At 42.1% G+C, this 26,159-nt stretch overlaps 2 protein-coding genes across 5 annotated transcripts in view; one reads left to right on the top strand and one right to left on the bottom strand.

Annotated features, from left to right (window-relative positions):
- Nucleotides 1–14,586, top strand: part of ME3 (malic enzyme 3) — a 197,069-nt gene extending 182,483 nt beyond the window's left edge. For all 4 annotated transcript variants that reach the window (XM_032393613.1, XM_032393612.1, XM_032393614.1 and 1 more), the window contains 7 exons: nt 3,713–3,810; nt 4,076–4,189; nt 5,824–5,929; nt 6,534–6,676; nt 7,238–7,411; nt 12,889–12,987; nt 14,349–14,586. In XM_032393613.1, coding sequence (XP_032249504.1) covers nt 3,713–3,810; nt 4,076–4,189; nt 5,824–5,929; nt 6,534–6,676; nt 7,238–7,411; nt 12,889–12,987; nt 14,349–14,510 — 896 coding nt within the window. In that variant the 3' untranslated portion in view covers nt 14,511–14,586. The remainder of the gene's footprint in view (nt 1–3,712; nt 3,811–4,075; nt 4,190–5,823; nt 5,930–6,533; nt 6,677–7,237; nt 7,412–12,888; nt 12,988–14,348) is intronic.
- A 7,611-nt stretch (nt 14,587–22,197) lies between these two features.
- LOC116625179 (protein tyrosine phosphatase type IVA 1-like) lies at nt 22,198–25,191 on the bottom strand. The gene has a single exon (XM_032393526.1). The coding sequence runs from the start codon at nt 22,742–22,744 to the stop codon at nt 22,223–22,225; it is 522 nt and encodes a 173-aa protein (XP_032249417.1). The 5' UTR covers nt 22,745–25,191; the 3' UTR covers nt 22,198–22,222.
- Between the last annotated feature and the right edge of the window lie 968 nt (nt 25,192–26,159).

Below are 26,159 nucleotides of genomic sequence, written 5' to 3'. Positions count from 1 at the left end.
TTAAAATACAATTTATGCTGGAACTTTTTACTTTTCACTACTCCCTCACCAACCTTGGATGACATCAAATTCTTTGATTTGTGCAACTTTAACAGCCCATAAGTAGTCCCACTATAACTTCTGTTTCTTTGACTATCATGGAAGCTAACAGTGCCCATGTGATTACTTTATTGTGAACTGTCAGTCAGGGTCTACACCAGTTGCTTTAACAGAGAAGACTTAGTACAAAGTATTGCTTATTATGTATTTTAAAAATGAAAAGCCCTAAGGACCTGCTCCCAGCCCTGAGGCTAGGGAACACAGAGAAGACCAGGCAGCAGTCCACTAGTGTTGGTGTCTCTGAGGGGTGCACTACGAGGCTAGTTCTGCAAGTGATGGACAAACTGCAAACTGAATTGAACTGCTGCTTCTAGAATATTCTGTTGCTGTAGAATTGGAAAACCTAGGCTGTGGGGTTTCCAGATTTAGCAAGATGAAAATGCAGCATGCCTACTTAAATTTGAATTTCAGGTGAATAATGAATAACTTTTTAGAATATTTATAATAATATTGCATGGGACGTACACTAAAAAAGAAGTTATTTGTTGTTTATCAAAAATTCAAAGTTAAGTGTCCTACATTTTATCCGTCAATCTTACAAGGCAGGGATGATGCTGGAAAAAGCATTCCGTCCCCCTCACCTAGCCCTTCCCTCACCCTCTGGTGCCAGTTATTGGCAGAGCCCAGCATAGAGCCAGTTGGCAAAGCTGGGAAGTGGTTTGCAGACAAAGCCAAGTGAAGGGTGGGTTTGAAACTGAGAAACAATTACTCGATAATTGGCACACTCCATCCTTTCAACTGTTCAGCATCCATACACAGGGTTCTATACACTGGTACTTCCAGACAACAACAAAAACAACTCTAACAAAATACCTAATAAAATACATCTTTCCAACAAATGAAGACATTTTCACCTTCTCCCCAAAATGGGGAGGGGCAAAGTCTCTACAGTCATTTTATTCATCTCTGGAAAATAGTCGCACTACCCATCTCTGGGCAAGATTAACTACTCTTTAAACTCAGTCACAGTCACATTTGAAAATTCTGTCACCTAAAGACTAAACTGTAGAATTAACCTCCAACAATACTTATATAAAAAATAAGAGGAAGGAGAGGGAGAATAAATTAGCTAATATATACCATTACGTAAATCACATAATCATCAAGGAAGAAATTATGCATAGCTGCTATATTCCTTGTTTCTGTAATCAGTCATGAGGCCATAGCTGATGCTTATACATTTCTTCCTCAACCTCCCATTCCATGTTTTCTTGTCCTCAGAGAGGACCTCGGTTGGCCAGGGTTCTTTAGTGGGATGATCCAAACCTTTCTCTCTGAAGGATGTGAATCCTCAGTGGTCCTGCCTCTCTTTTGTTGCAGCAGTATTCACTAACATCTCCTATTGAGCATGCAAGTACTAAGAGGATCCCCTGGGTTCGGATCTAGTCCCTCCTGTCCTCCATTGCCCCTCAGTCATCAAATAGCCTGATGACAGCCAGTAAAGTAACCCTGTCTTTCTTTGTCCACTGGTTTCATGGCAAAAAAAGAGAACCAAACGGCCAGGTGGCAGTCTCAACTCTCCATTTGGTAGAACCATGTTGTGAACTCTTATGGAAGCGTTTGTCTCTTGGGAACCAACACCTCCAATCCAGAGAGCACAGAACTGAAGGGACAGGAAGCAAAATTTCTGCTAGTAACTTACTAGGTGAAATGGTGAAAGGAACCACTTCCACTTCAACCCCTTGATTTCCAGACCCAAGTATTCTGGCTATGGGAGAAAGAGCACAATGTATTGTTTGCTAAGTCAAATCCTATACTGCATCCTGTAAGATAGAACTTCACCAGCTTCATAGAGTGTTACCAACTGAGTCTTAGGTAAGTCTTCGGTAGCCCATTCTACTGATCTATTAGGCCAGCTGCTCCTGGGTGGCAGAGTACATATTAAGACCACTGAATTCCGGGGGCATAAGCCCAGTGCTTCACTTCTAGTACTGTAAAATGAATTCCTTGATTAGAGCCTTATTGTCTGGAATATACCAGGATGATGACTAGGACATCCACAGATTCCAAACATCCACAGATTATGGCACTGGCCAAGTATTATATACAGGGGAAGAAAATCTATATCCAGAATATTTGTTTATTCCAGGGAGGATAAATCTCTTTCCTGTCTATAATGGAAAGAGTCCAATGTAATCCTGCTGCCAGGTAGACAGTCCTCCCAGGGAATGGTGCCATACCAGGAGCTCCATATTAGTCTCTGCCATTGACAGGTTAGTCATTCAGCAGTAGGAATAGTAGGTCAGCCTTCGTGAGAGGAAGTCCATGCATAGCTTCCATCCTTGCCACCATGGCTACTTTGTACATAAACTCATGGAGTAAATCCTAGGTGGCTGGAGAAGGACGCTAAGATACACAGGACATGCCATTTTGTCCACCTGATTGAGGGAACCTATTTCATTATGCCCTTTGGTGAACTTTCCTATGTGGCACAAATATGTTTGCACTCTATACCTATCCCAAGAGGTCCATCCACACACCCCTTCCCCAGACTTCCTCATCATCAGTCTTACTATTTATTCTATTCTTAAGTCCCTGACCATCAACCAAACCATTAGCAACTGCCCATGAATCAATGTAGACCTAGCCATCTCTTAGACCAAAATGGACAACCAAATTTACAACTTGAAGTCCTATCCATTAGGAATATTTTTCTCGCTATCACTCTTTAGGGCTACCTTTTACTGGAGCTGTGTAGCTGCAACCAGAAACTTCTCACTGATGCCAGTATATCATTAAGAATAATCAGTAAACCAAGGGGTGCCTGGGTGGCTCAGTCGTTAAGCGTCTGCCTTCAGCTCAGGTCATGATCCCAGGGTCCTGGGATCAAGCCCCACATCAGGCTCCCTGCTCTTCGGGAAGCCTGCTTCTCCCTCTCCCACTCCCCCTGCTTGTGTTCCCTCTCTCGCTGTGTCTCTCTCTGTCAAATAAATGAATAAAATCTTAAAAAAAAAAAAAAAGAATAATCGGTAAACCAAGCCCAAACTTCTTTCTCCTTGGTCATAAGGAATCCCTAGTGAGTCCCTAGGTGTGCACTGAAGGAGAAGAAATCATGCAGCAGAAGAAGGTGTCAAATGAGTCTGAGCCACCTGCTTATGCAACTTACTTGTACCTTCCAGACGGGCTCAAGCCACTGATGATGGTATGCTACTGGGCACACCAACCTTATGACTTGGTGGATAAGATAGGCAGCTCAGATCACATGGTCACTTAATGTCTCATGGCTAGTTTGTGGTCTCACTTTTAATTTGCTTTTAATCCATTTATCCCTTAAACAAATTATTCTGTGAGGCTCACACTTCTTTTCAGCTTCTATTATATTTGTCCTTGTCATTTCATTTATGAATGATGGTGGTAGCAGCGCCTGACTATCTGATCCTCTCTCCCAGGGTCCAGTCACAATCCAGGAGCTGTTTCTCAAAAGAACAGTTATCTATAAACAGGGCATATACTTGCTCTAAAACCTGCATGCCTACAGACTTGACCTCTGTAAGGGCTAGGGAGAGTTGCTTGTTCTGCCGCACATTCTAGGTGTGGGGAACTCTGCCAAGAGTCTTCCCTTAGGGATGGGGAGCCAGTGGCCAGAGATTGATCTCAGTGCACTCTGTTGCAGGCACAGCCTCTGTCGCTGTGGCAGGGATCCTGGCTGCTCTGCGAATCACCAAGAACAAGCTCTCCAATCACGTGTTTGTTTTCCAAGGTGCGGGTGAGGTAGGTGCCATCAGGAGAACAAGGATGGGTGGAGAAGCATGAAGGAAGGGAGGTGTTCAGGGGTTCAGAGAAGAGGAAGCAGCACAGGTATATTGTGATAATTGCAGCTGTCTAGGCACCAACATTTGGGTGTCTCAAGGACTCCTGGGCCTCCTAGGAGAAGGGGGAAAGGTGCAGAGAAGAGAGGATCTTGGTAAAGCTTCTGATAAATGCTGAGCAGCTATTTGCCTTGTATCTGAACATCCACCATTATGGTACCTCCCAGGCAGCCATGGGCATCGCCCACCTTCTTGTCATGGCCCTAGAGAAAGAAGGCGTACCCAAGGCAGAGGCCACAAAGAAGATCTGGATGGTGGACTCCAAGGGGCTCATTGTAAAGGTACTGTCAGTCTGGAGACCTAGAGGTTTCCTGACACCTACAGCTATTGGAACTGGACTATAAGAGGTCTCCATGGGAGAAAGTGCTCAGACAAAAAACGGAGCAATGGGGGGTAATGTTCTAACCTCCAAAGCAGAAGACACACCCCAAAGTAGCCTTAACTGCTCTGTCCAAAAGCTTTGAATATGTGGGCAAGTGTGTGTATGCATGCCCCTTCCAGCTTTATCTCCCACCACTTCCTGCCTTGTAGTAACCTCCAGCCACAGTAAATCATAGTTTTCCAAACGTAACATGCTCTTCTTGTCTGACATCCTTGCATATTTTGTTCTTCTGCCTGAAATGCCCTTCTCTTTTGCCACACACCCACTCTCAACCCTCAACCCCACCTGCTTCCTCCTTGTCTTCTGTTATCTCCTCCAAGATGCTTTCTCTGAGCATCTAGGTCTCAGTCCATTTCCTACATTTATGCTCATGTAGCTGTCCCCCTCCATACATTGTACTTGCCTCACTATAGGACAGTTGCCCTTTTAATTGTCTCTCTCCCCATTAGGCTTTATGGTCTTCATATCAATGCCTGGCATGTAATGAGTGTGTAATGTTTGAGGTATGAGTGCAAGAATGAATGAGAAACAGTCTAGCTTCTGACTGGACTATGGTGAGGGGCACATTTAGATGGCCTCCACCCTTAGGACTTCACTGAGAGCTCCAAGTTTTAATGCCCCAAATCCCACTAACAGAGAATGTCAGTGAGAAACTTTTTTAAAAGATGACAGAGATAGGAATGGGGGAAGTACATGGGGCTCTCGACCAAGACTAGAAGAAATAGAAACTGACCTTCTGTTATCTCATAAAGAGCCAGATCTTCCTCCCACCGCAGGTCATTCCAGAGCATAATGCAGCACAGGTAAAAGCCACCAGAGGTTGCCACACTTCCCTCTTGCCACCTTTCAACATTATTTTGCTTATCCCAGTAAGCTTACCCCTACTCAAGTCTCTCTCCAAGCTGATGTCTTCACTCTGATTCTCATAAGGCCAGCTGACCCAAAGGAGTCATCAGAACATCTGTACCATTTACCAGCCTGTCAAACCCTGACTCCTATTTGAAGAAATGGAAGGATCCTGAGCTTGTGGGAACAGCCAGCCATTGCAAGCCTGTCCTGGGGCTTAGCTTATTATTGTTCACAGGGAGGTCAATGGCTCTTGTAAAATACATTCAAATTAGCTTTCTGACCCTGATGGCTCAGGCCCCCATCCCTCAACTGGCCCTGAGTGCTGAATGCCTTGGGGCCAATGGTCTTGGTCAGATGCAGGTATTTCATGAGAGCCTTTCTGTCCTGGCCCAGGAAGCCATGTCCCTAAAAGTGCAAAGAAAGGCTTTAGGGATTCTCCATGTGTGGTCTGGGCTAAAGAAACCCCATACACACCCCCACACTGTGACAAAACACACATTAAAATCCTTAGGTTCCACCTTAGGTTTTACCAGGAGATCTGATCAAGAGGATGAGCGACAAGGCTTCTGACAGCTCAGACCGAAGCACAGTGCTCTCCGGGAAATGCTTTCGGGATCTCCAGAGGCATCCATGTCCAGCCAAGCAATTTTTACTGCCAGGCATCATGTTTTCCTTTCCCTGCAGGGAAGGAACCACCTGAACCATGAGAAGGAGATGTTTGCCCAGGACCACCCTGAAGTGAACAGCCTGGAGGAGGTGGTGAGGCTGGTGAAGCCCACGGCCATTATAGGTAGGAGGAGGCAGGAGTCCCACTGTCCAGCCCAGCTAACCTTCTTGACTTGCAGGTGGAAACTAAGGCTCAGCCAGCAGGCATAAGTAATTGATGGAAGTACTGCTGTCTCACCGATCCCATGTCCACCTCAGTGCCACAGTCTTTCACTGAGTGACTACTGTATAAAAACCATAGAACTAAGGCACCAAGTTGGGACTTAGTGATGCAGAATTATACAGTGCAGTGGAAAAGCACAGGGCTGGTCTCTCTGAGAGGAAGTGAGCACTGCTCTCCCAAAGAGGGGAACCTGGCATCTCTCTATATATTGGGAGAGGCACACGCTCTAAAGGACTTTGCCCAGGAATGCCTTCACAGGACATCTTATCCGGGCAGGGACCTGAAGGGACCAGTGTTCCCTCAGGGATTAAGAGGAGGTCTTACCCAGCTCAAGCAAGAAGACCCTTTTCTCTTCAGCTCCCTCTATCCATCCCTATGGCGGATGCTATCTCCAAGATTCCTGAGTCTTCCATGTTGTACCAAGTCCCCCCCATGACCATCATCAGGAGAGGAATGGGGTGTTTATAAAGAGTAGGCATCCCTACAACCCCCCTTTTCCCTGTAGGTGTTGCTGCCATCGCAGGAGCCTTCACGGAGCAGATTCTGAGGGACATGGCCTCCTTCCACGAGCGCCCTATCATCTTTGCCCTGAGCAACCCCACCAGCAAGGCCGAGTGTACGGCTGAGAAGTGCTACCGGGTCACTGAGGTCAGCGGCGAGTCCTTCCTTCCCCAGGCTGAGAGGACATAGTAACATTATGAGTAACCCTATGAGGGTGAAGAAAAATCCCCCCATCCCTGATGAGAAAACTGAGGTTCAGAAAGATGAAATAACTTGCCCAAGGTCACAGAGCTAATAAGGAGTGGAGCTGGCCCTCAAACCCAGGTCTCGCTCCAAAGCCCAAGCTCTCACCCTCATGTTATGTCAAGGTTCCTCTAGTAACATAGAGGTTTGACCAGAACCCAAGGCATTCATAAACTCTAGGTCACCTGCATTCCTGTCGTGTCCTGGGTTAGCCCTCTCGGGAGGTGACAGATTAAAAACCTTCACCTTTCAGTGATTTCTTGGCTGCCAGGTAACTCAGTGGGAGCTAAACTTTCTGGTCAAATGAACAAGTGTGCTTTCAGCACCTGCAGTGTGCTCAGCACAATGCTGAGCGTTTGGGAGAGAATGAAGAAGGGTTCGACATTTGGGAGATAAAACTAGGCCCACCATTACTGCCTGAAACCCATCTCCAGGCTCCATCTCTGCTTTTCTTCCTGCCTCCAGGGCCGAGGGATCTTTGCCAGTGGAAGTCCTTTTAAGAGTGTGACTCTGGAAGATGGCAAGACCTTCATTCCTGGGCAAGGAAACAATGCCTACGTGTTCCCTGGAGTGGCTCTGGGAGTCATTGCTGGCGGGGTCCGGCACATCCCAGATGAGATCTTCCTACTGACAGCAGAGGTATCGCTGTCCCTGCTCCCTTGCATGCATGCTCCCAGTCGGGCCTGTCTTCTATACCGGGTCCTACACTGGGCCCCCAAAGATTCCTTCTCTCCTCTCTTCTACTTACCTGCCCCTTAAGCCAGCAGTAGATCCTCAATGCTTGAACCTCAAGCTTCTCTCAAGATCACCTTGAGTCTTAAACTTCTCTCAGAACACACACATTTTTTTAAAATTGTTATGTTTGTCACCATACACCATCATTAGTTTTTGATGTAGTGATCCATGATTCATTGTTTGCGTATAACACCCAGTGCTGCATGCAATATGTGCCCTTAATAGCCATCACTGGGCTAAACCATGCCCTCACCCCCCTCCCCTCTGAAACCCTCAGTTTGTTTCCCAGAGTCCATAGTCTCTCATGGTTCGTATCTCCCTCTGATTTCCCCCTCTTCATTTTTCCCTTCCTTCTCCTAATTTCCTCCATGCTATTCCTTATGTTCCACAAGTAAGTGAAACCATATGATAATTGACTTTCTCTGCTTGACCTATTGCACTTAGCACAATCTCCTCCACTTCCGTCCATGTTGATGCAAATGTTGGGTATTCATCCTTTCTGATGGCTGAGTAATATTCCATTGTATATATGGGCCACATCTTCTTTATCCATTCATCTGTTGAAGGGCATCTCGGCTCTTTCCACAGTTTGGCTATTGCAGACATTGCTGCTATGAACATTGGGGTGCATATGGCCCTTCTTTTCACTACATCTATATCTTTGGGGTAAATACCCAGGAGTGCAATTGCTGGGTCATAGGGTATCTCTATTTTTAACTTTTTGAGGAACCTCCACACTGTTTTCCAAAGTGGCTGTACCAACTTGCATCCCCACCAACAGTGTAAGAGGGTTCCCCTTTCCTCACAATCTCTCCAACATTTGTTGTTTCTTGCCTTGTCAATTTTTGCCATTCTAACTGGTGTAAGGTGGTATCTCAATGTGTTTTTGATTTGAATTTCCCTGATGGCTAATGATGTTGAACATTTTTTCATGTGTCTGTTAGCCATTTGTATGTCTTTTTTGGAGAAGTGTCTGTTCATGTCTTTCTGCCCATTTTATGACTTATTTGTTTTTTGAGAAGTTCTTTATATATCCTGGATATCAGCCCTTTGTCTGTAGTGTCATTTGCAAATATCTTCTCCCATTCCATGGGTTGCCTCTTTGTTTTGTTGACTGTTTCTTTGCTGTGCAGAAGCTTTATATCTTGATGAAATCCCAAAAGTTCATTTTTGCTTTTGTTTCCTTTGCCTTTGGAGACTTGTCTTGAAAGAAGTTGCTGTGGCTGATGTCGAAGAGGTTACTGCCTATGTTCTCCTCTAGGATTTTGATGGATTCCTGTCTCACATTGAGATGTTTCATCCATTTTGAGTTTATCTTTGTGTATGGTGTAAGAGAATGGTCAAGTTTCATTCTTCTGTATATAGCTGTCCAATTTTCCCAGCACCATTTATTAAAGAGACTATCTTTCTTCCATTGGATATTTTTTCCTGATTTGTTGAAGGTTAGTTGACCATAGAGTTGAAGGTCCATATCTGGGCTCTCTATTCTGTTCCATTGGTCTATATGTCTGTTTTTATGCCAGTACCATACTGTCTTGGTGATCACTGCCTTGTAATATAGCTTGAAATCAGGCAACGTGATGCCCCCAGCTTTGTTTTTCTTTTTCAACATTTCCTTGGTGGTTTGGGGTCTTTTCTGACTCCATACAGATTTTAGGATTGTTTGTTCCAGCACTTTGAAAAATGTCATTGGAATTTTGATCGGGATGGCGTTGAAAGTACAGATTGCTCTGGGCAACATAGACATTTTAACAATGTTTATTCTTCTGATCCATGAGCATGGAATGTTTTTCCATCTTTTTGTGTCTTCTTCAATTTCTTTCATGAGTATTCTGTTGTTCCTAGAGTATAGATCCTTTACCTCTTTGGTTAGGTTTATTCCGAGGTATCTTATGGTTTTTGGTGCTATTATAAATGGAATCGTTTCTCTAATTTCTCTTTCTACAGCTGCATTGTTAGTGTATAAGAAAGCAACTGATTTCTGTGCACTGATCTTCTATCCTGCCACATTACTAAATTGCTGTTATGAGTTCTAGTAGTTTGGGGGTGGAGTCTTTTGGGTTTTCCACATAAAGTATGTCATCTGCGAAGAGAGAGAGTTTGACATCTTCTTTGCCAGTTTGAATACCTTTTATTTCTTTCTGTTTTCTGATTGCTGTTGCTAGGACTTCTAGTACTATGTTGAACAATAGTGGCGAGACTGGGCATCCTTGTTGTGTTCCTGATCTTAAGGGAAAGGCTCTCAGCTTTTCCCCATTGAGGATGATATTCGCTGTGGGTTTTTCATAGATGGATTTTATGAACTTGAGGAATGTTCCCTCTATCCCTATATTCTGAAGAGTTGTAATCAGGAAAGGATGCTGTGTTTTGTCAAATGCTTTTTCTGCATCAATTGAGAGGACCATATGATTCTTCTCTCTCCTCTTATTAATATGTTCTATAACATTGATTGATTTGCGAATGTTGAACCACCCTTGCATCCCAGGGACAAATCCCACTTGGTCGTGGTGGATGATCCTTTTAATGTATTGTTGGATCCTATTAGCTAGGATTTTGTTGAGAATTTTGGAATCCCTATTCATCAGGGATATCGGTCTGAAATTCTCCTTTTTGATGGGGTCTTTGCCTGGTTTGGGGATTAAGGTAATGCTGGCCTCATAGAATGAGTCTGGTAGCTTTCCTTCTGTTTCTATTTTTTGAAACAGCTTCAGGAGAATAGGTATTATTTCTTCTTTGAATGTTTGGTAGCATTCCCCAGGGAATCCATTAGGCCCTGGACTCTTGTTTTTTGGGAGGTGTTTAATCACTGCTTCAATCTCGTTACTGGTTATTGGTCTATTTAGGTTGTCAATTTCTTCCTGTTTCAGTCTTCTATGAGTCCCACAAGGAACTATCTCATGTTCTAGGTTCCTTCTTACTACTTCTTGGTCTTTGAGCACTGGCTCCACAAGAATATGCAAGTAGTGTCTCCTAAAGGTTTGTCAGCCTCCCCCAAGCCATGTGCACGCTGGCTATGGCTTTGTGCCATGGGCCTCTGTCCATCTTGTGTGACTCTTCTGTGTATTTCTTCTTATTGCTCTCTCAGTGGTGGTGGTGTCCCATGGCTATGGGTGAAGCTGTTTGAATCACCCCCCCCCCAATTGGATGGGAAGAGTCATTTCCTACTTGAAATTAGCCTGAAAGCAAACTCCCCTGTTGCACAGAAAGATGGTTGCTAGAGCCTTCCTCTGTAACCCCAAGAGGCATCTACACCCCCACCTCCTAGTGCCTGGGACCGGTCAGCTCCATCACTTCATGAAGTGTCCATCAACTACACAGGAACCTCTCCTCAATCCACCTATTAATCTCTTGCTGCAATTGACAATATCCCTCCCTTCTAGAAGCTGACAGTCTGGTCTTTAAAGGGCTGGCAAGTTATATTTCTGAAAGGGGTACTTTTAAGTTAAGACAATTTAAGTTGAATCTGATTTTCCTATGGAAAAAACTACTATAACTTTTAGGAGATTTATATATCTCATTCCACCTTGACAACTCTGTAAAATAGATATAGTGATTATTCCTATGTGATACACAAGGAAAGTAAGGCACAGAGAGTCTAAGTTACATGCCCAAGGTCACTGGGTTTGTGAGCAATAGCACCAGGATGGCCCCTGATGATTTACTCCAAGCTGCAGCAGAGCATTACCAGTGCCCAACATCTGAGAAGTGACCACCATACCTGATACATCTCTTCACTCTGCAGGATAACTCTTCCAGATGCAGATCTAGCCATGGAAATCCTGCTTCCCTCTGATCCCATCTTCTATACCTCCCCCCCAAAAAATCCTTGAAAACCCAGAACAGTCCATGTCTCTGCTCATTTCAGACATTTGAATGGCTCCTCAGTGCTTACAGGATAAAGCCTTAACTCCTTCACATGGTTTCCATATAAGGCATGTCATCACCAGGCCCTCCTTTCCTCTCCAGCCTTTAGCCTCCCCCTCCCATCAACCTAGCCAATGTTCTTTTTACAGTCTAGAACTCATGCTCCCTCCTGCTGTCTCTCTCCAAGAAATTGCATGTGATGTTCCCTCTCCCTTTTCGAGTAATTTACTTTGTCCTTCAGGTCTTAGCTGCTGTCACATCTCCTGGGAAGATTTCCTGTACATGGCAGACCAGGCCCTGCCTTCTTCTATGCCTATGTGCCCCCTCTGCTTGCACTCACTTCTATGTTGTAATTGTTGTACCTGTTTGTTAATTGTCCACTGACTCCAGACTACAGGAGGAAAAAGGCTTCTCTGCCATGGATCCTCAGCAACTAGCACAGAGCCTGGCATATCATAGAGCTCAGTTAATGTTGGAATGAATAGATGGAAAGGAGAGATAGGAGCATGAAAATGAGGCAGAAGAGGAGGAGGCCCACATCCATAAAGTCAGCCAAACTCTGAGGCAAGACCAACTCCTTTGGTTCATCCATTCTGGGACACAGTTCTCAGAGAGCACCATGGCTTTTCCCAAATTTAAAGATCAGGTGGGAGTGGATTCAGAGCCAGCACATAACAGAGGCTGTTCCGCAAGGCTGGCTGAGCACCAGTGCCTGAGGCTGGAGGATGAGGCTTGAGGGGGAGAGCTGGGCCTCAGAGACCAGCTCTGAACCATGGAAGGAAGCTGTGGGAGGGGCTGTTCCCAGGATGCTGTGCCTAGGGCATTCATTCAGATAAAGCCTAAGGCCCCTTTATGGTGTCACTCACTGCAGAAGAAGCCTTTGCTCAGGACTGGAAGGGAGAGCTCAAGGAGCTCTGAATACAGAGAGACAAGATGTCCTAGGTGGGCACCCAGGATGTGGGAGAGGCTGGAACTCAGGAAGGGAGGGTCTCAGGGATCTCTGTGCAATAGGCTGGACCAGCCATGGGGCGATCCCAGAGTTTGCTTTACAAGCCACAAGTTTATTCATCTTGGTCTTAGTGATTCTCCTTTAGAATTTAGGATCTCGTGTAGTTTAAACTCTCAGCCAATCTCACAGTACAGAAAAGGATGTGTCTTTGCTTAAAAGCCCAAGCATTGGGGCACCTGCGTGGCTCCGTTGGTTAAGCGTCCGACTCTTGATTTCAGCTCAGGTCATGATCTCAGGGTCATGAGATGTAGCCCCACATCGGGCTCCATTTTCTCTCTCTCCCTCTCCCTTTGCCCTTCACCCACTCTCTAAAATAATAAATAAATCTTTAAAAAATAATAAGGCCCACGCATTAAGCTGCCCTGGGGCCATGAGAGGGCAGAGACTACAATGGGAACTGCAATGGTTGGCCACCTATGAGGGGCGAGGTGAATCTCTGGAGTAATGGTTTGGGCTTGTTCTGGGAAGGCAGAAACTCAGCTTATTCCCCTCGGTTCTCTCTCCCCAGCAAATTGCCCAAGAGGTCTCTGAGCAGCATTTGTCCCAGGGGAGACTGTACCCACCACTCAGCACCATCCGAGATGTGTCTCTGAGAATCGCCATCAAAGTAAGGAGCATCCTACCCCCAGTAATATGGTTAGTGAGGCTCAACGACTTCCTCTCTCTGTGAGTTTAGGAGAGCTAAGGGGATGGCAGCTGTGGAGACATCCTGAGCTCCCATCCAGAGGCTGGATGAGAAACTCCTGCCTGCAGCTCAAGCCCCACCCCCAACACCCCCCTCAGGCCAGTTCTGGGAAAGCTCCTGGATTTCCCCTCAAACACCAGGCAAAAAGGTCAACGAAGTCCATAGTCTTGTGGACCAGAATGTGGGTGGAATTTTTTAAAACTGAATCATAAGTGCCCATTTATACAGAAAGGTCAATTTTCATAGCATCATGAAAAGAGCTCTGGCTATCAGGTCCCACCTCTGCCAATTGCTTCACTTTCCTGAGCCTCAGTTTCCTCCTTTTCCAAAGGGGATGGTAATTCCTCTCTCCCAGAGTTCTGAAGGTTAAAGAGGACAGTGAGAAAGGTCTACACTCAGTGTAGCGAAAATGCTCATTCCTCCCCTTTTTCTCAGAAAGGCTGGGCCACAGGATGATCATGTTCATGGAATATTCCAAGGAAAAATGTCTTCCTAGAGACTTTGCAGAGATGATGGGTTTTCAGAGAATCAGAACACAGTGCAATAAAGACTGGCCCAACATTGATAACTGTTGAATATAGATAGATACTGGTTGCATTAGGGTTTATTATACTATCATTTTTATTAGTATATATATTTTACATTTTCTATAAGTTTTAAAAATAATTTCAGAAGATGCATTGCACAACAGCATGTGCTCCCCATGAGTTGCCCATTGTAGGCTCCAGAATCAGCCCTCAAGCCTAACAGTCCAGCTCATAGTCCCAACTCCACCCTATCCATTTCCTTCCTTTTTGGGATATTGAGATTAATGCTCTTGTGAAACCATATCTAATACCCAGAGAACAATGTCCAGGCTCTTCTCCCAATTCCACCCACATTTAGTGGGGGAAAAATATCAGCTACTGGACACCTGATTTTGCCTGTTACCTAATTTTATCCTCACACTACTCCAGAGAAAGGTCTCATTATTCCCACTTTACAGATGAGGAAACTGAGGCTCAGCAAGGATAATGTCACCTCTGAGGACCCACAGGCATTTGGAAGCAGAGGCAGACTTGAGTCTGAGGCCTCTCGATCCCAGCCTAGTATTTATTCCACTGCGTCGCAGCTTCCTACCCAGGCAAAAGCTCAAAATCCCTCCTATCGAGTGGCTTCAGGGACAACAGTTCATGGTTCCGCAGGGGCCATTACCCTTCCACAGGCTCCCAAGCAACCTTTAGGCAACTTTTAGGCAGGTTCCTCCTTAGTTCCAGTTCCTCAGCCAATATGTTTTTCCCTAGGTCCTTGACTTCGCGTACAAACACAACCTGGCCTCCTACTACCCGGAGCCCAAGGACAAGGAGGCTTTTGTAAGATCCCTGGTCTACACTCCAGACTATGACTCCTTTACACTGGACAGCTATACTTGGCCCAAGGAAGCCATGAATGTTCAAACAGTGTGATGCAGTCTCAGAGGCTGCTGTGAGGCTGGAACAAGCCCAGAGTAACACTGACAATATAAATGGGTTCTAAAATGGCCATCTTTGTCCCTGTGTTTTTCCTTTGAACTTTCTGGTGTGAGGGGAGATACCCAGGCACACAATGAATGAGAGCCTTGTCCCTGAGGCCCTGAGAATTCACTTTTCTATAACCCTGACTTCCTCCCCAAGAATTTCTTCATCTAATTGCCAACAATTAGCTAGATCTTGTGGGAAATCTAGAATCCTTCCTAGAACTCTGCCTTTACAGAGCTCAGAGTCTAGTGAAGGAGATATGGACACAACTCATTTGTCCACAAGGGAGAAAGTGGTTAAGTCCATGAAAGAAGTACAGATAAAGGTCAAGGGTACTCAGAGAAGGGAGCAGATACTTCGTATGAGAAATAAGAGAAGGCTTCAGGGGGAGAAATGTGTACAGAGTCCCGAGAGTAAAGGATGGGTAGGAGGCATGGGAAAATGAGGAAGGTAGGGGCAGCCACTGACCAGAGAGCATGGCCCACCCATGAGGGAGTTCAATCCCTGCTGGAGGAATACACATCCTTCAAGACTCAGATGGGTATGAGGGCTGAGTGACTAAAGGCAACTCACTAGTCAAAAACTATCCCTGACATGTGGGCTATTGAATATTAGGATTCCTTTTGGTTATTACTAAAAGGAAAACTAGAGAAATGTGGGTGTGGAGAGTCAGCAGGCCAAGGAGTGAGGAGGAAGAGAGGCAGTGAGGGGAAGAGAATCATGGAGTTCTAGGGAAGACTTGATGTCATTTTCCTGACTCTGGAACTCTCTCTCTCTCCCACACTTCACTCTGAAGGAATTCAGCAAACCAGGGCAGTATTCTTAGAGAATGCCTTCAGTCTGTCCTGGGAATTTCTTAGCAAGTTCAAGCACGGCTTTCACCTCCTTCATGTCTAGCAGAGCCCACACCATGGGATGGGGAGGTGGGGACAAGCCTACAGCCCCTGTAATCAAAGACCCTGATAAATTTCTAGAACCTATTGGGATGACAGCTTCCAACCTCTAATTTTATTGGATAACATAGAAAACAGTAAATCATACTAAGGGACCTACCACCACCCACCCTTGCTGCCAGCTCAGCCTCAAGAGCCCCACTGCCCTATGTGGCCACCTCACAGTCTCAGGACTATTGGACTCCTAGAACAGTAATTAGCAGAGACACCAGTCACCCCTTGCCCAGGTCTTGTTCTTCCAACATCTGCTTCCTTGGTACTGGTGCTCAGCCAAACATACCCTGAGAAAATAGCCCTGTTCTATAATCCCTGAGCTCATGGGGAATGAGAAAGTCTTCAGAAGAGGATTTGAAGTGAAGCTGGAATCTCAACACCAGGGAACCATTACACTATCTTTTCTATGTCCTGGCCCACAACTTCTGTACCCCAACTGCACATCCTTTATACTCAGTGTAATAGAAAAGAAAAATAGTAGAGAAAAGCAATGAAACAAAACAGGTTCTTTGAAAAGATCAACTAAATAAATAAACTGTAGCTATACTGACCAAGACATAAAGAAGATAAAATTACGTTTCCTTTGTTTCAACCACACTAAACACAGGCACTTTCAGGCCTGTACCTTTATAAATGCTTGGTCTCCATCTGTCAAGTCCTTCCTTCCCATTCCTTGCCCTTTATCAATTAAATAGCAGCTCACCCCAGCTTTCTGCTAGAGACATCATTCATCCTCGGAGTTCCAATGCAATTGGCTCCTGAAGTCATCCTGGACAGAGTTAATAATTTGATTAGAAATCAACAGAAAGGGAACGCCTGGGTGGCTAAGTCGTTAAGCATCTGCCTTCAGCTTGGGCAGGATAAAGCCCTGTATTGGGCTCCCTGCTCTGCAGGAAGCCTGCTTCTCCCTCTCCCACTTCCCCTGCTTGTGTTAACCTCTCTCACTGTGTCTCTCTCTGTCAAATAAATAATCTTTATTAAAAAAAAAAAGAAATCAACAGAAAAAAATGGGAAATTTCTAACCATTTGGAAATTAAATAATACATTTCTAAATAACCCATGGTTCAAAGAAGAAATCGCAGCATAAATTATATATATGTTGAATTGAATGAAAAATATCAAAATTGTGAGTTTTAGCTAGAGCAGTGCTTAGAGGAAAATTCTGTAGTTCTAAATAAATGCCTATATCAGGAAAAAAAGAAAAGTCTCAAAGCAATAATATAAACTCCCTCTAGAAACAAACAAAATCCAAAGCAAGTTAAGATTAGAGCAGAAATCAATAAACCTATAAGAAGTAAAAAATTTGAATTAGTAATTAAAAATCTTCCCACCAAGGGGCACCTGGGTGGCTCAGTCATTAAGCATCTGCCTTCAGCTCAAGTCATGATCCCAGGGTCCTGGGATGGAGCCCCACATTGGACTCCCTGCTCAGCAGGAAGCCTGCTTCTCCCTCTTCCACTCCCCCTGCTTGTGTTCCCTCTCTTGCTGTGTCTCTCTCTGTCAAATAAATAAAGAAATCTTTAAAAAAAAAAAAAAATCTTCCCACCAAGAAAAGTGCAGGCCCAGATGCCTTTTTTGGTGAATTTTATCAAATATTTAAAATAGAAATAATACCCATCCTTCATAACCTCTTTCAGAAAATAGAGGAGGGAGGGCGCCTGGGTGGCTCAGTCGTTAAGCGTCTGCCTTCAGCTCAGGTCATGATCCCAGGGTCCTGGGATCGAGTCCCACATCGGGCTCCCTGCTCGGCGGGAGGCCTGCTTCTCCCTCTCCCACTCCCCCTGCTTGTGTTCCTGCTCTCGCTACCTCTCTCTCTGTCAAATAAATAAATAAAATCTTTAAAAAAAAAAGAAAAGAAAATAGAGGAGGGAACACTTCCCAAATCATTCTATGATACTGGTATCACCCTGATATCAAAACCAAATAAAGCAACACAAGAAAACTACAGACCAATATCCTTCACAAATATAGATGCAAAATCTTAAAATATTAGCAAACCAAATCCATCAATATAAAAGAATTACACACAATGAGCAAGGGGGATTTATTCCAGGAATGCAAAGTTGTTTTAACATTTAAAGACTGATCATTATAGTGCATGATATTAATAAAGTGAAGAAGAGAAACCATAAGATCAAGTCAATGGATGTGATAAAACTATTTGAAAAAAATCCAACATCCATTTATGATAAAACTTTCAACAAACCAATAATAGAAGAGAACATCCTCAACCTGATGAAGAACCAACAGCTAACATCATACTTAATGGTGAAAGAATTAATACTTTCTCCCTAAGATCTGGAACAAGCCAAGGATGTTGTCATCACTTCTGGTCAACATGGAGGATCTAGCCAGTTCAATAAAAAAAGAAAAAGAAAAGGCATCCAAGTTGGAAATGAAGAGTAAAACTGCCTATATTCACAGATGACATAATCCTATATGTAGAAAATGCCAAAGAATAGAACCCTTATCTCACTCGCTCTCTCCCTCTCTCCCCTAATCAGTTTACCAAGGTCATAGGATACAAGGTCAATAAACAAAAATCACCTGTATTTTTATATACTAGCAATATTAACAATCTAGAAATAAAATACTTCCATTCATAACAGCATCAAAAAGAAAAAATACTTAGAAAATTAAGAAGTGCAAGTCTTCTACACTGAAAATTACAAAAATTACACAAATTACTGTTGACAAAGAAGATCTGAAAAAAAACTAAATAAACGGAGAGATGTTCCATACTCGTGGATTTGAAAACTCAATATTGTTAAAGCTGCAATTTTCTCCACAAATTATTTATAAATTTAATACTATATCAAAATCCCTGCAGGTTTTTTTTTTTTTTTGTAGAAATTGACAGGCTGATCCTAAAATTTGTATGGAAATGGAAAGGATCTAAAATAGCCAAATCGGGCGCCTGGGTGGCTCAGTTGGTTAAGCGACTGCCTTCGGCTCAGGTCATGATCCTGGAGTCTCGGGATCGAGTCCTACATTGGGCTCCCTGCTCAGCAGGGAGTCTGCTTCTCCCTCTGACCCTCCTCCCTCTCATGCTCTCTCTCTCATTCTCTCTCTCGCAAATAAATAAAATCTTAAAAAAAATTAAAAAAATAAAAAATAAAATAAAATAGCCAAATCTTTTGAAAAGAAAAACAAAGTACACTATCCAATTTCAAAACTTACTATAAAACTACGATAATCAAGACTGTGTGGTTATGTAGATCAATGGAAATGTATCAGGGGAAAAGAACTGAGAATTCACAGCTAAGTCCTTACATTTATGGTAAACTGACTTTCAACAAAGCTACCAAAATACTTCAGTGATACTGTGACACCTGAATATCCACATTCAAAAAATAAAAAAATTACAAAAAGAGATTTACTTCACACCATACACAGAAATTAATTTAAAATAGATCACAGACCCAAATGTAAGCTAAAGCTATAAAACTTCTAGAAGAAAATAGAGCAGAAAACTGTGATTGAGGAGAGTTCTTAGATAAAATTCAAAAGCATGATTTATAAAAGAAAAATTGATAAATTGTAATTCAATTTTTTTAGTTTTGCTCTTGAAACATACCATTAAGATAGAAAACAACAAGCAACAGACTGAGAGAAAATACTTGCAAATTAGATATCTGATAAAGACATTGGGTCCAGAATATATGAAGAACTTTTATAATTCAATAAGAAAATGACAAAACCACCCAATTAAAAAGGTGGACAAAATGTTTGAATTGACATATTACTACAAAAGATATGTGAATGGCTAACAAGCACATGAAAAGATGCTTAATATCACTGGTCATTTGAAAATTAAAACCACAATGGGATATCACTTCACACTTACCAGAATGGCTATAATAAAAAATACAGTGTTGGAGAAGATTGAAACCCCTCTTCTAACAGGGCTTGGTCTCCTAAGCACTATGAAATTAAGGGAGATTTCCCTCTGTCTTTTAAATCTTCATTCTAACTCCCCAGGTTCTCATACATAGCCCCAGAATTCAGCAAGTATAGTGGATGCTGTGGTTGCACCACCCAGATCCCTCTGCAGGTCTGAAACACTCTGCCAGAAGTATTATCAGCTGAAGGTGCACAGCTGCATCCCTCTCTGGGAATTGCACTTGGCTGAAGGAAGGTACTTCATCCAAGGGTATGCCCTTATCCCCAGGGACAGCCTGCATCCAGTGACTGGTTGATTCAAGTCCAAACATTCAACCCCTTCACCTCAAGTGGGGACATCCATAAGTGGTCATCCCAGCTTCAGAGCTCCTTGCAAGATTGGCTGAGGCCAGTTTTACAACTGTATGTATCACCATTCAACAACTTCCACCATTTCCTGGTTCTGTTGCTCCCTCACAGGTGTTGAAACAACTCCCCAGTAAATCTCCAAATGCAAATCTCAGATTTAGTATAGGTTTCCTGAGGAACTCAACTTGCAACATGTGGAGGAAAATGGCCAAACTTCTCAATTTTCCAATCTGCTGTACCAGTCCCACATGACCACCAAAAGCCTGTCTGGGTTTCTCTTTCCCTCAGTAGAGACCTTCCACCTGGACCAAGTCTGATTCTTTGTCCACGTCCAGAATCAGTGAATGCCCCCAATGGGGCGGGGGGGGGGGGGGGGGGGAATGGCCACTCACCTCAGGAGAGCTCCTCCCTCTCTGGAACTCCTATTCACCTAGTTCTTGTTGCTTTTACAGCTCTCACATGTCCTCAAACATACTACTTTATAAATTTTTCTTTATTTTTCTGGTTGTTATAAGGTAGGTGGTGGAATGCCACAACCTACTATACCCTATCTGGAAGTCTATAGACACAGATTTTCAAAATTCCAAATGTATGGATATTATTAACTTTCTTCCTAACTTAACTGAATTGTAGTCAAAGAAGTTATTTGTATTACTTAAATATTTTTAAATTTGCTGAAATTTTTATGGTCAAATGTAATAAAATATTTCATGCACTCCTAAAAATAATATGGATTCTCACTGTCGGTTGCAATGCCCCTTATATGTTCATGGAATCAAGCTTTTTAATTGTTTTGTTCAAATCTATATCTTTACTGATTTTTGTCTACTTGATCTGTTTCTGAAAAAAGGATAGTAAAATTTCCCACCACTATTGTAAATTTGTTAATGTTCCTTATAGTTCTCTCCATATTTGCTTTATAGATTTTGGACCAATGTTGTCTGATGCATAAAGTTTACAATTATTATAACTTCCTGGTGAATTGAAACTTTTGAAAGTTTAATGATTTTCTTTATCTCTAGTAATGCCTTTGCTTCCACTTTTACCAATATTAACACATTTCTACCATCCTGCCTCTTTCTCCCTCCTGCAATTCATTATTTATTTAGATGGGTAAGCTCTTGTACTAGCTGGTGAATGGTGAACACTGAAATTATTTCTCCTGAAGAACTATATTCCCAGACAGTATGAATATATGGTTAAACTAGCATTAATACAGGTCATCATTTTATCAATTACATAATAAAACAAAGTATCAGGTATCCAAATACAAAGTTGCACAGTTCAAAAAGCATATAAAATATTAGATGCCTACTCACTTCATTAATAGAAACCCACTTCTCTTGATTGGGAAGACAGGAAAAAATATGCTTCAAAGGAAAATAGTTAATAAACAACTTCCAATAGACATGATGAAGAATTTCAAGATTTCAGAAATTTTATAAATAAGAAATGTTTGGGCTATAAAGCATCTCTGCCTTAAAAAGAATTTTTTTTGCTAAATAAAAGATCTATTCTATACATCCTGCACAAGACAAAGGCAACATTTTACTAGAGATATTTCATAGCCTCCTCCCACTCTGTCTTCAGGCCCTCCCCCTCTAAGTTGCACCCCAAGTGTAAACATTAAAGTAACTATAAGACTTTTTTGTCTGAAGACATCACACATGTGCTTCTGTACACTGTGTATTTTACATGAACTTTTAACCACAGATTTGTGATTTTTCAAAATGGAGGTTTTCATAACAGCACAAAATGAGCTTAATAGAAATACATTAAATAATCCCCTAAGTCTTGGTAAGAATCCAATAAAAATCAATTTTTGCTAAAACCTGATGTATATTGGTGCTCATGTGGGATGGTAAACATGAAGGAACAAATAACCACATAGGCCATACTTGCAATGTTTGAAAGGACTAAAGGAATAAACCACATATGGTTTACAGTGCTGTTCATAATTTCTAGGATTTTAATTATATATGATACTAAAAATATACGAGTATTGTGCTGGATATTTTGGCACCTAATCTCTCAATTTCTTACATATTTTTTCTGGCATGGGAATAGTATGAAGCCAAAGATAGAGGCTGCAATTCTGTCAAGCTTGTGGCTTTTTCATGATTCCTATGGAAGCTTCATTAGACTTGTCATTCATTAAGCCTACATGTTGGCTAATATGTATGATAATTAAGTCCTGTCTCAAGTTCCATTTCCAAGGCAACAACATCAGGGAGCCAAGTCTTTTTTTTTTTTTTTTTTTTTTTTTAGATTTTTATTTATTTATTTGAGAGAGAATGAGAGACAGAGAGCATGAGAGGGAGGAGGGTCAGAGGGAGAAGCAGACTCCCTGCCAAGCAGGGAGCCCGATGCGGGACTTGATCCCGGGACTCCAGGATCATGACCTGAGCCGAAGGCAGTCGCCCAACCAACTGAGCCACCCAGGCACCCCCAGGGAGCCAAGTCTTATTGAATGCAACAGTTGTTTCTATGACCACTGGAGTCCTTGTAGCACAGCCGCATTTTAGAACGATATTTCTCCAAATACAGAAGTTGCTTGCTGTTAAAAGCTCCACGCCGCTTTTGTCTTATTAACTGTACTGCATCTTCATTTTTCATTCCACCTTCAATTAGTGCTAGGGCAACAAGCACTGGAGTTCTCCCAAGACCTGCAACACAATGAACAGCAATACAACAACCAGGTTCTTCACGAAATTTAATGTTTACAAGAGTTAACCAGTCATCGACAATCTGGTTAGATGGTGATGACCCATCATCAAAAGGCCAATCCAGAACCTGGATGCCTTCTTTCTCCACAAGAGCAGTGTCGTAGGTGGCTTCACATACTCTTACTATTGTAGTAACTCTGTATTTCTTAAGTTCTTCTATAAATTTGTTTAAGGTTGCACTGGTTGGACTGTGTGTAATAAGAAATCTCATGTTCCTGTATGTCACTTCCACAGGGGCTGGCCGGTTCATTGGAGCCATGTTAATTTAGTTGAAACAATACGGTTACGAAAAAATGTTTTGAATATTTGAATACAGAAATGATGTTAAGAAACTGAAGTATACTCCAGGGGCGCCTGGGTGGCTCAGTTGGTTAAGAAACTGAAGTATACTCCAATGTACTCCACTGGAAATTCTCAATGCTTTGAAAATGTAATTGAGAATAACAGGAAATGAAATGAACCTCCTAACAAGAAGCAATCCTTCAGTTCAGTAATACTGAGTCAATGGAAAGGAAATGCACCCAGGTTTACCCCATCCAGGTCAGAATTCTTGTAAAATGCTCCGATGATTTCAACTCTACACTTGTGTGTCCAGGACAACCGATCTTATGGGGGCTTCCCAGTAGAGTAGTAGTGAACCTCCACAGTTCACTTGTCCTCATAAAGGTCGTGCTGTGCCTGGCAGTAATTTCTGGGGCCCTTCAGAAACTCCATAAATGCGTGGCCAAGAACACCACAGAAAGGAGCTTGTTTACTCATTAAAGACTGTGGCCTAATCATACAACCAGTCCCACGGCAGTGACACAGACGGCAGCGGAGGTCTCAGCTGCGGGACAGGGAGCTGCAGTGGTGGCCCTGGGGCGGCAGTGACCGGACACCAGGCTCTACTGTGCTCCAGCCTCAAAGAAGCCAATCGGCGCGCTGAGGCGTTCTTGCGTCACAAGCCCTCCCTTTCACAGCTGGCATGACGTGAGCTCCTCTCCACCAATCACGACGGGGCGCACCGAGAAGCCATGAGCGAGAGACCCAGCAATGGCACGCAGACGTCACTACTGGCTGGTTGAGGAAGGAAAGAGTGGTGGAGACTGAGACACCGAAGTGGGCTACGACGGGCGGGGAAGGTATTCGAAGAAGAATCCCAACCATTCCCATCCATTGGCTCTGATAAATCTTTTTCCAGCAGTTTCATGTTGTAGCTGTCTCTTGGGAACAACACATTCCTAGACTTTTTCTTTAATCCAGTCTGATAATATTGGTCTTTTAACTGAAGATCTTAGTTAATTCACATTATTTTATTATTTTATATTATGTTAATTATTGCTATATTTGCTCTCATTTTGTGCTATTTATTTCTTTATATCTTTTTTATCCTTTCTTGATTTCTTTTGGATTATGGTTTTTCTCTAAATCTATATCCTAAATCCTCTACAGTGGTGGAATGCTGTGACTGTGATTTAAAGTTCTTAGCAATTATGACAGATTAGACACTGTTCTAAATCTAACTGGCTTTACATAAATTCATTTGGTACAACCGTATGAATTAGATACTAGTATTATTTCTATAGCTCTAATTTAAAAAAAATAAATAAACCTAGGCACAGAAAAGTTATTTGCCCAAAGTTACACAACTAGTAAATGTCAGAGCTAAGATTTAAATCTTGAAATTCTGGCTCTGGAGTCTACCTCTCTTACATATATATGTCCTATCATATACCTTTTTATTCTTTCACTACTTAAATAGCTTAGAAATAGTCAAACATTCAAAATACTTTCCCATGTCTTAAAGGAACTTAACATGCTTTATAAATTAACATGGTCAGCATTGTTTTAACACCACATATTACACTGTTTATAAAAACCACTCTTTGTTTAAATTTACCCAATATGTGATCAGTTTCTTTGCTCACTATTCCTTCTTGCATCCCCACCCTTTCTTCTGAGATTTTTTAACCAAGAGCATCTTCTGGAGGTTCCCTTAGTTCCTAGTATATGATCAACTTTGATCAATATTTTATATAATCTTAAAAATATGCATTCTCTCACTACTGAAAAATGCATTTTATTGTTGGTAACTTGTTTTTTCTTTGGTTCTTTAATGAGCTTTATTTCTAAAATTCTCTTATTTGGGTTTCATTCTTAATAGTTTTGCTGGTTATATAATTTTATATTGATATTTATTTTCTTAGCCCTTTGAAGACATTGTCTTCAGGTTTCCTCTCTACTAGCTATAGAATTTTCTAAAATGTCTAGTCTTTGAGCATTACCATGATACCAAAACCAGATAGTACAAAAAAGAAAACTATAGGCCAATATCCCTAACAAACATAGATGTAAAAATCTTCAACAAAATATTAGCGAACCACATTCAACAATGCATTAAAGGCTCATTCATTATGATCAAGTAGAATTTATTTGGGGGATGTAAGGATGGTTCAATACTTGTAAATCAATCGACCACATGAACAAGATAAAGAATAAAAATTATATAATCATCTCAATACATGCAGAAAAAGTATCAAAATTCAACATTGTTCATATAAAAACTCAAAACAAAGTGGATTTAGAGGGAACATACTCAATATAATAAAGGCCATATACGACAAACCCACCACTAATATCACCCTCAATGCTTAAAAACTTTTCCTTTAAGATCAGGAATAAGACAAGAATGTCCACTCTTACCATTCAAAAAGATATATGCTCCTGTATGCTTACTGCAGCATTATTTACAATAGCCAAGATATGGAAGCAATCTAAGTGTCCAGTGACAGATGAATGGATAAGGAAGAAGTGGTATATATGCAATGGGGTATTACTCAGCCATAAAAAGAATGAGAGCTTGTCATTTGTGATAACGTGGATGGACCTAGAGGGTATCATGCTAAGTGACTTAAGTCGGAGAACGACAAACATCATGTGATCTCACCTATGTGTGGAATCTAAAAAACAAAACTAATGAACAAACAAAAAAGACTCTTAAATACAAAGAACTGGTGGTTGCCAGAGGAGATGTGGGTGGGGGAATGGGTGAAATAGATAAACTTCCAGTTATGGAATAAATAAGTCATGAAGATGAGATGTACAGCATAGGAAATATAGTATGGTGACCACACTTACCACTTTGAGCACTAAGTAACATATAGAAATGTTGACTCAATATGTTGCACATCTGAAACTAATATAACAATGTATGTAACAATATAACAATGTATGTTAATTATATTTTGTTTTTTTTAAAAAAAGGCAGAAACAGACTCATAAATACAGAGAACAAACTGGTGGTTGCCAGAGGGGAAGGGACTGGTGGGATGGGCAAGATGGGTGAAGGGGAGTGAGAGGTACAGGCTTCCACTCATTCCAGTTATGGAATGAGTAAGTCACAGGGATGAAAGTTTCAGTATAGGGAATATAGTCAAGTATAGCATATAGCATTGTGTACTGACAGACAGTAGCTACGTTTGTGGTGAGCTATATAACATACAGAGTTGTCAAATCACTGTGTTGTAAACCTGAAATCAGTGTAACTGTGTGTCAACTAAACTTCAAGAAAAATAAAATAAAATGTCTAGGCTTTGTTTCCTGGCCTATGCATGGCCCAATACAATAAAGCTCTAGTTCTTCCTTCTTTCCTCTTCCTTCCCTCTTCACTCTTTTCTCCCTTTTTCCTTCCTTCA

This window comes from Phoca vitulina, unplaced genomic scaffold (assembly GCF_004348235.1).
Source record: "Phoca vitulina isolate PV1807 unplaced genomic scaffold, GSC_HSeal_1.0 scaffold74, whole genome shotgun sequence".
Lineage (NCBI taxonomy): Eukaryota > Metazoa > Chordata > Mammalia > Carnivora > Phocidae > Phoca > Phoca vitulina.
The sequence above is the reverse complement of the archived record's forward strand: the minus strand, read 5'-3'. Positions and strand labels throughout refer to the sequence as shown.

Coding starts and splice junctions, on each gene's coding strand:
- LOC116625179 (XM_032393526.1), bottom strand. CDS start 22,744: ATGGCTCCAATGAACCGGCCAGCCCCTGTGGAAGTGACATACAGGAAC.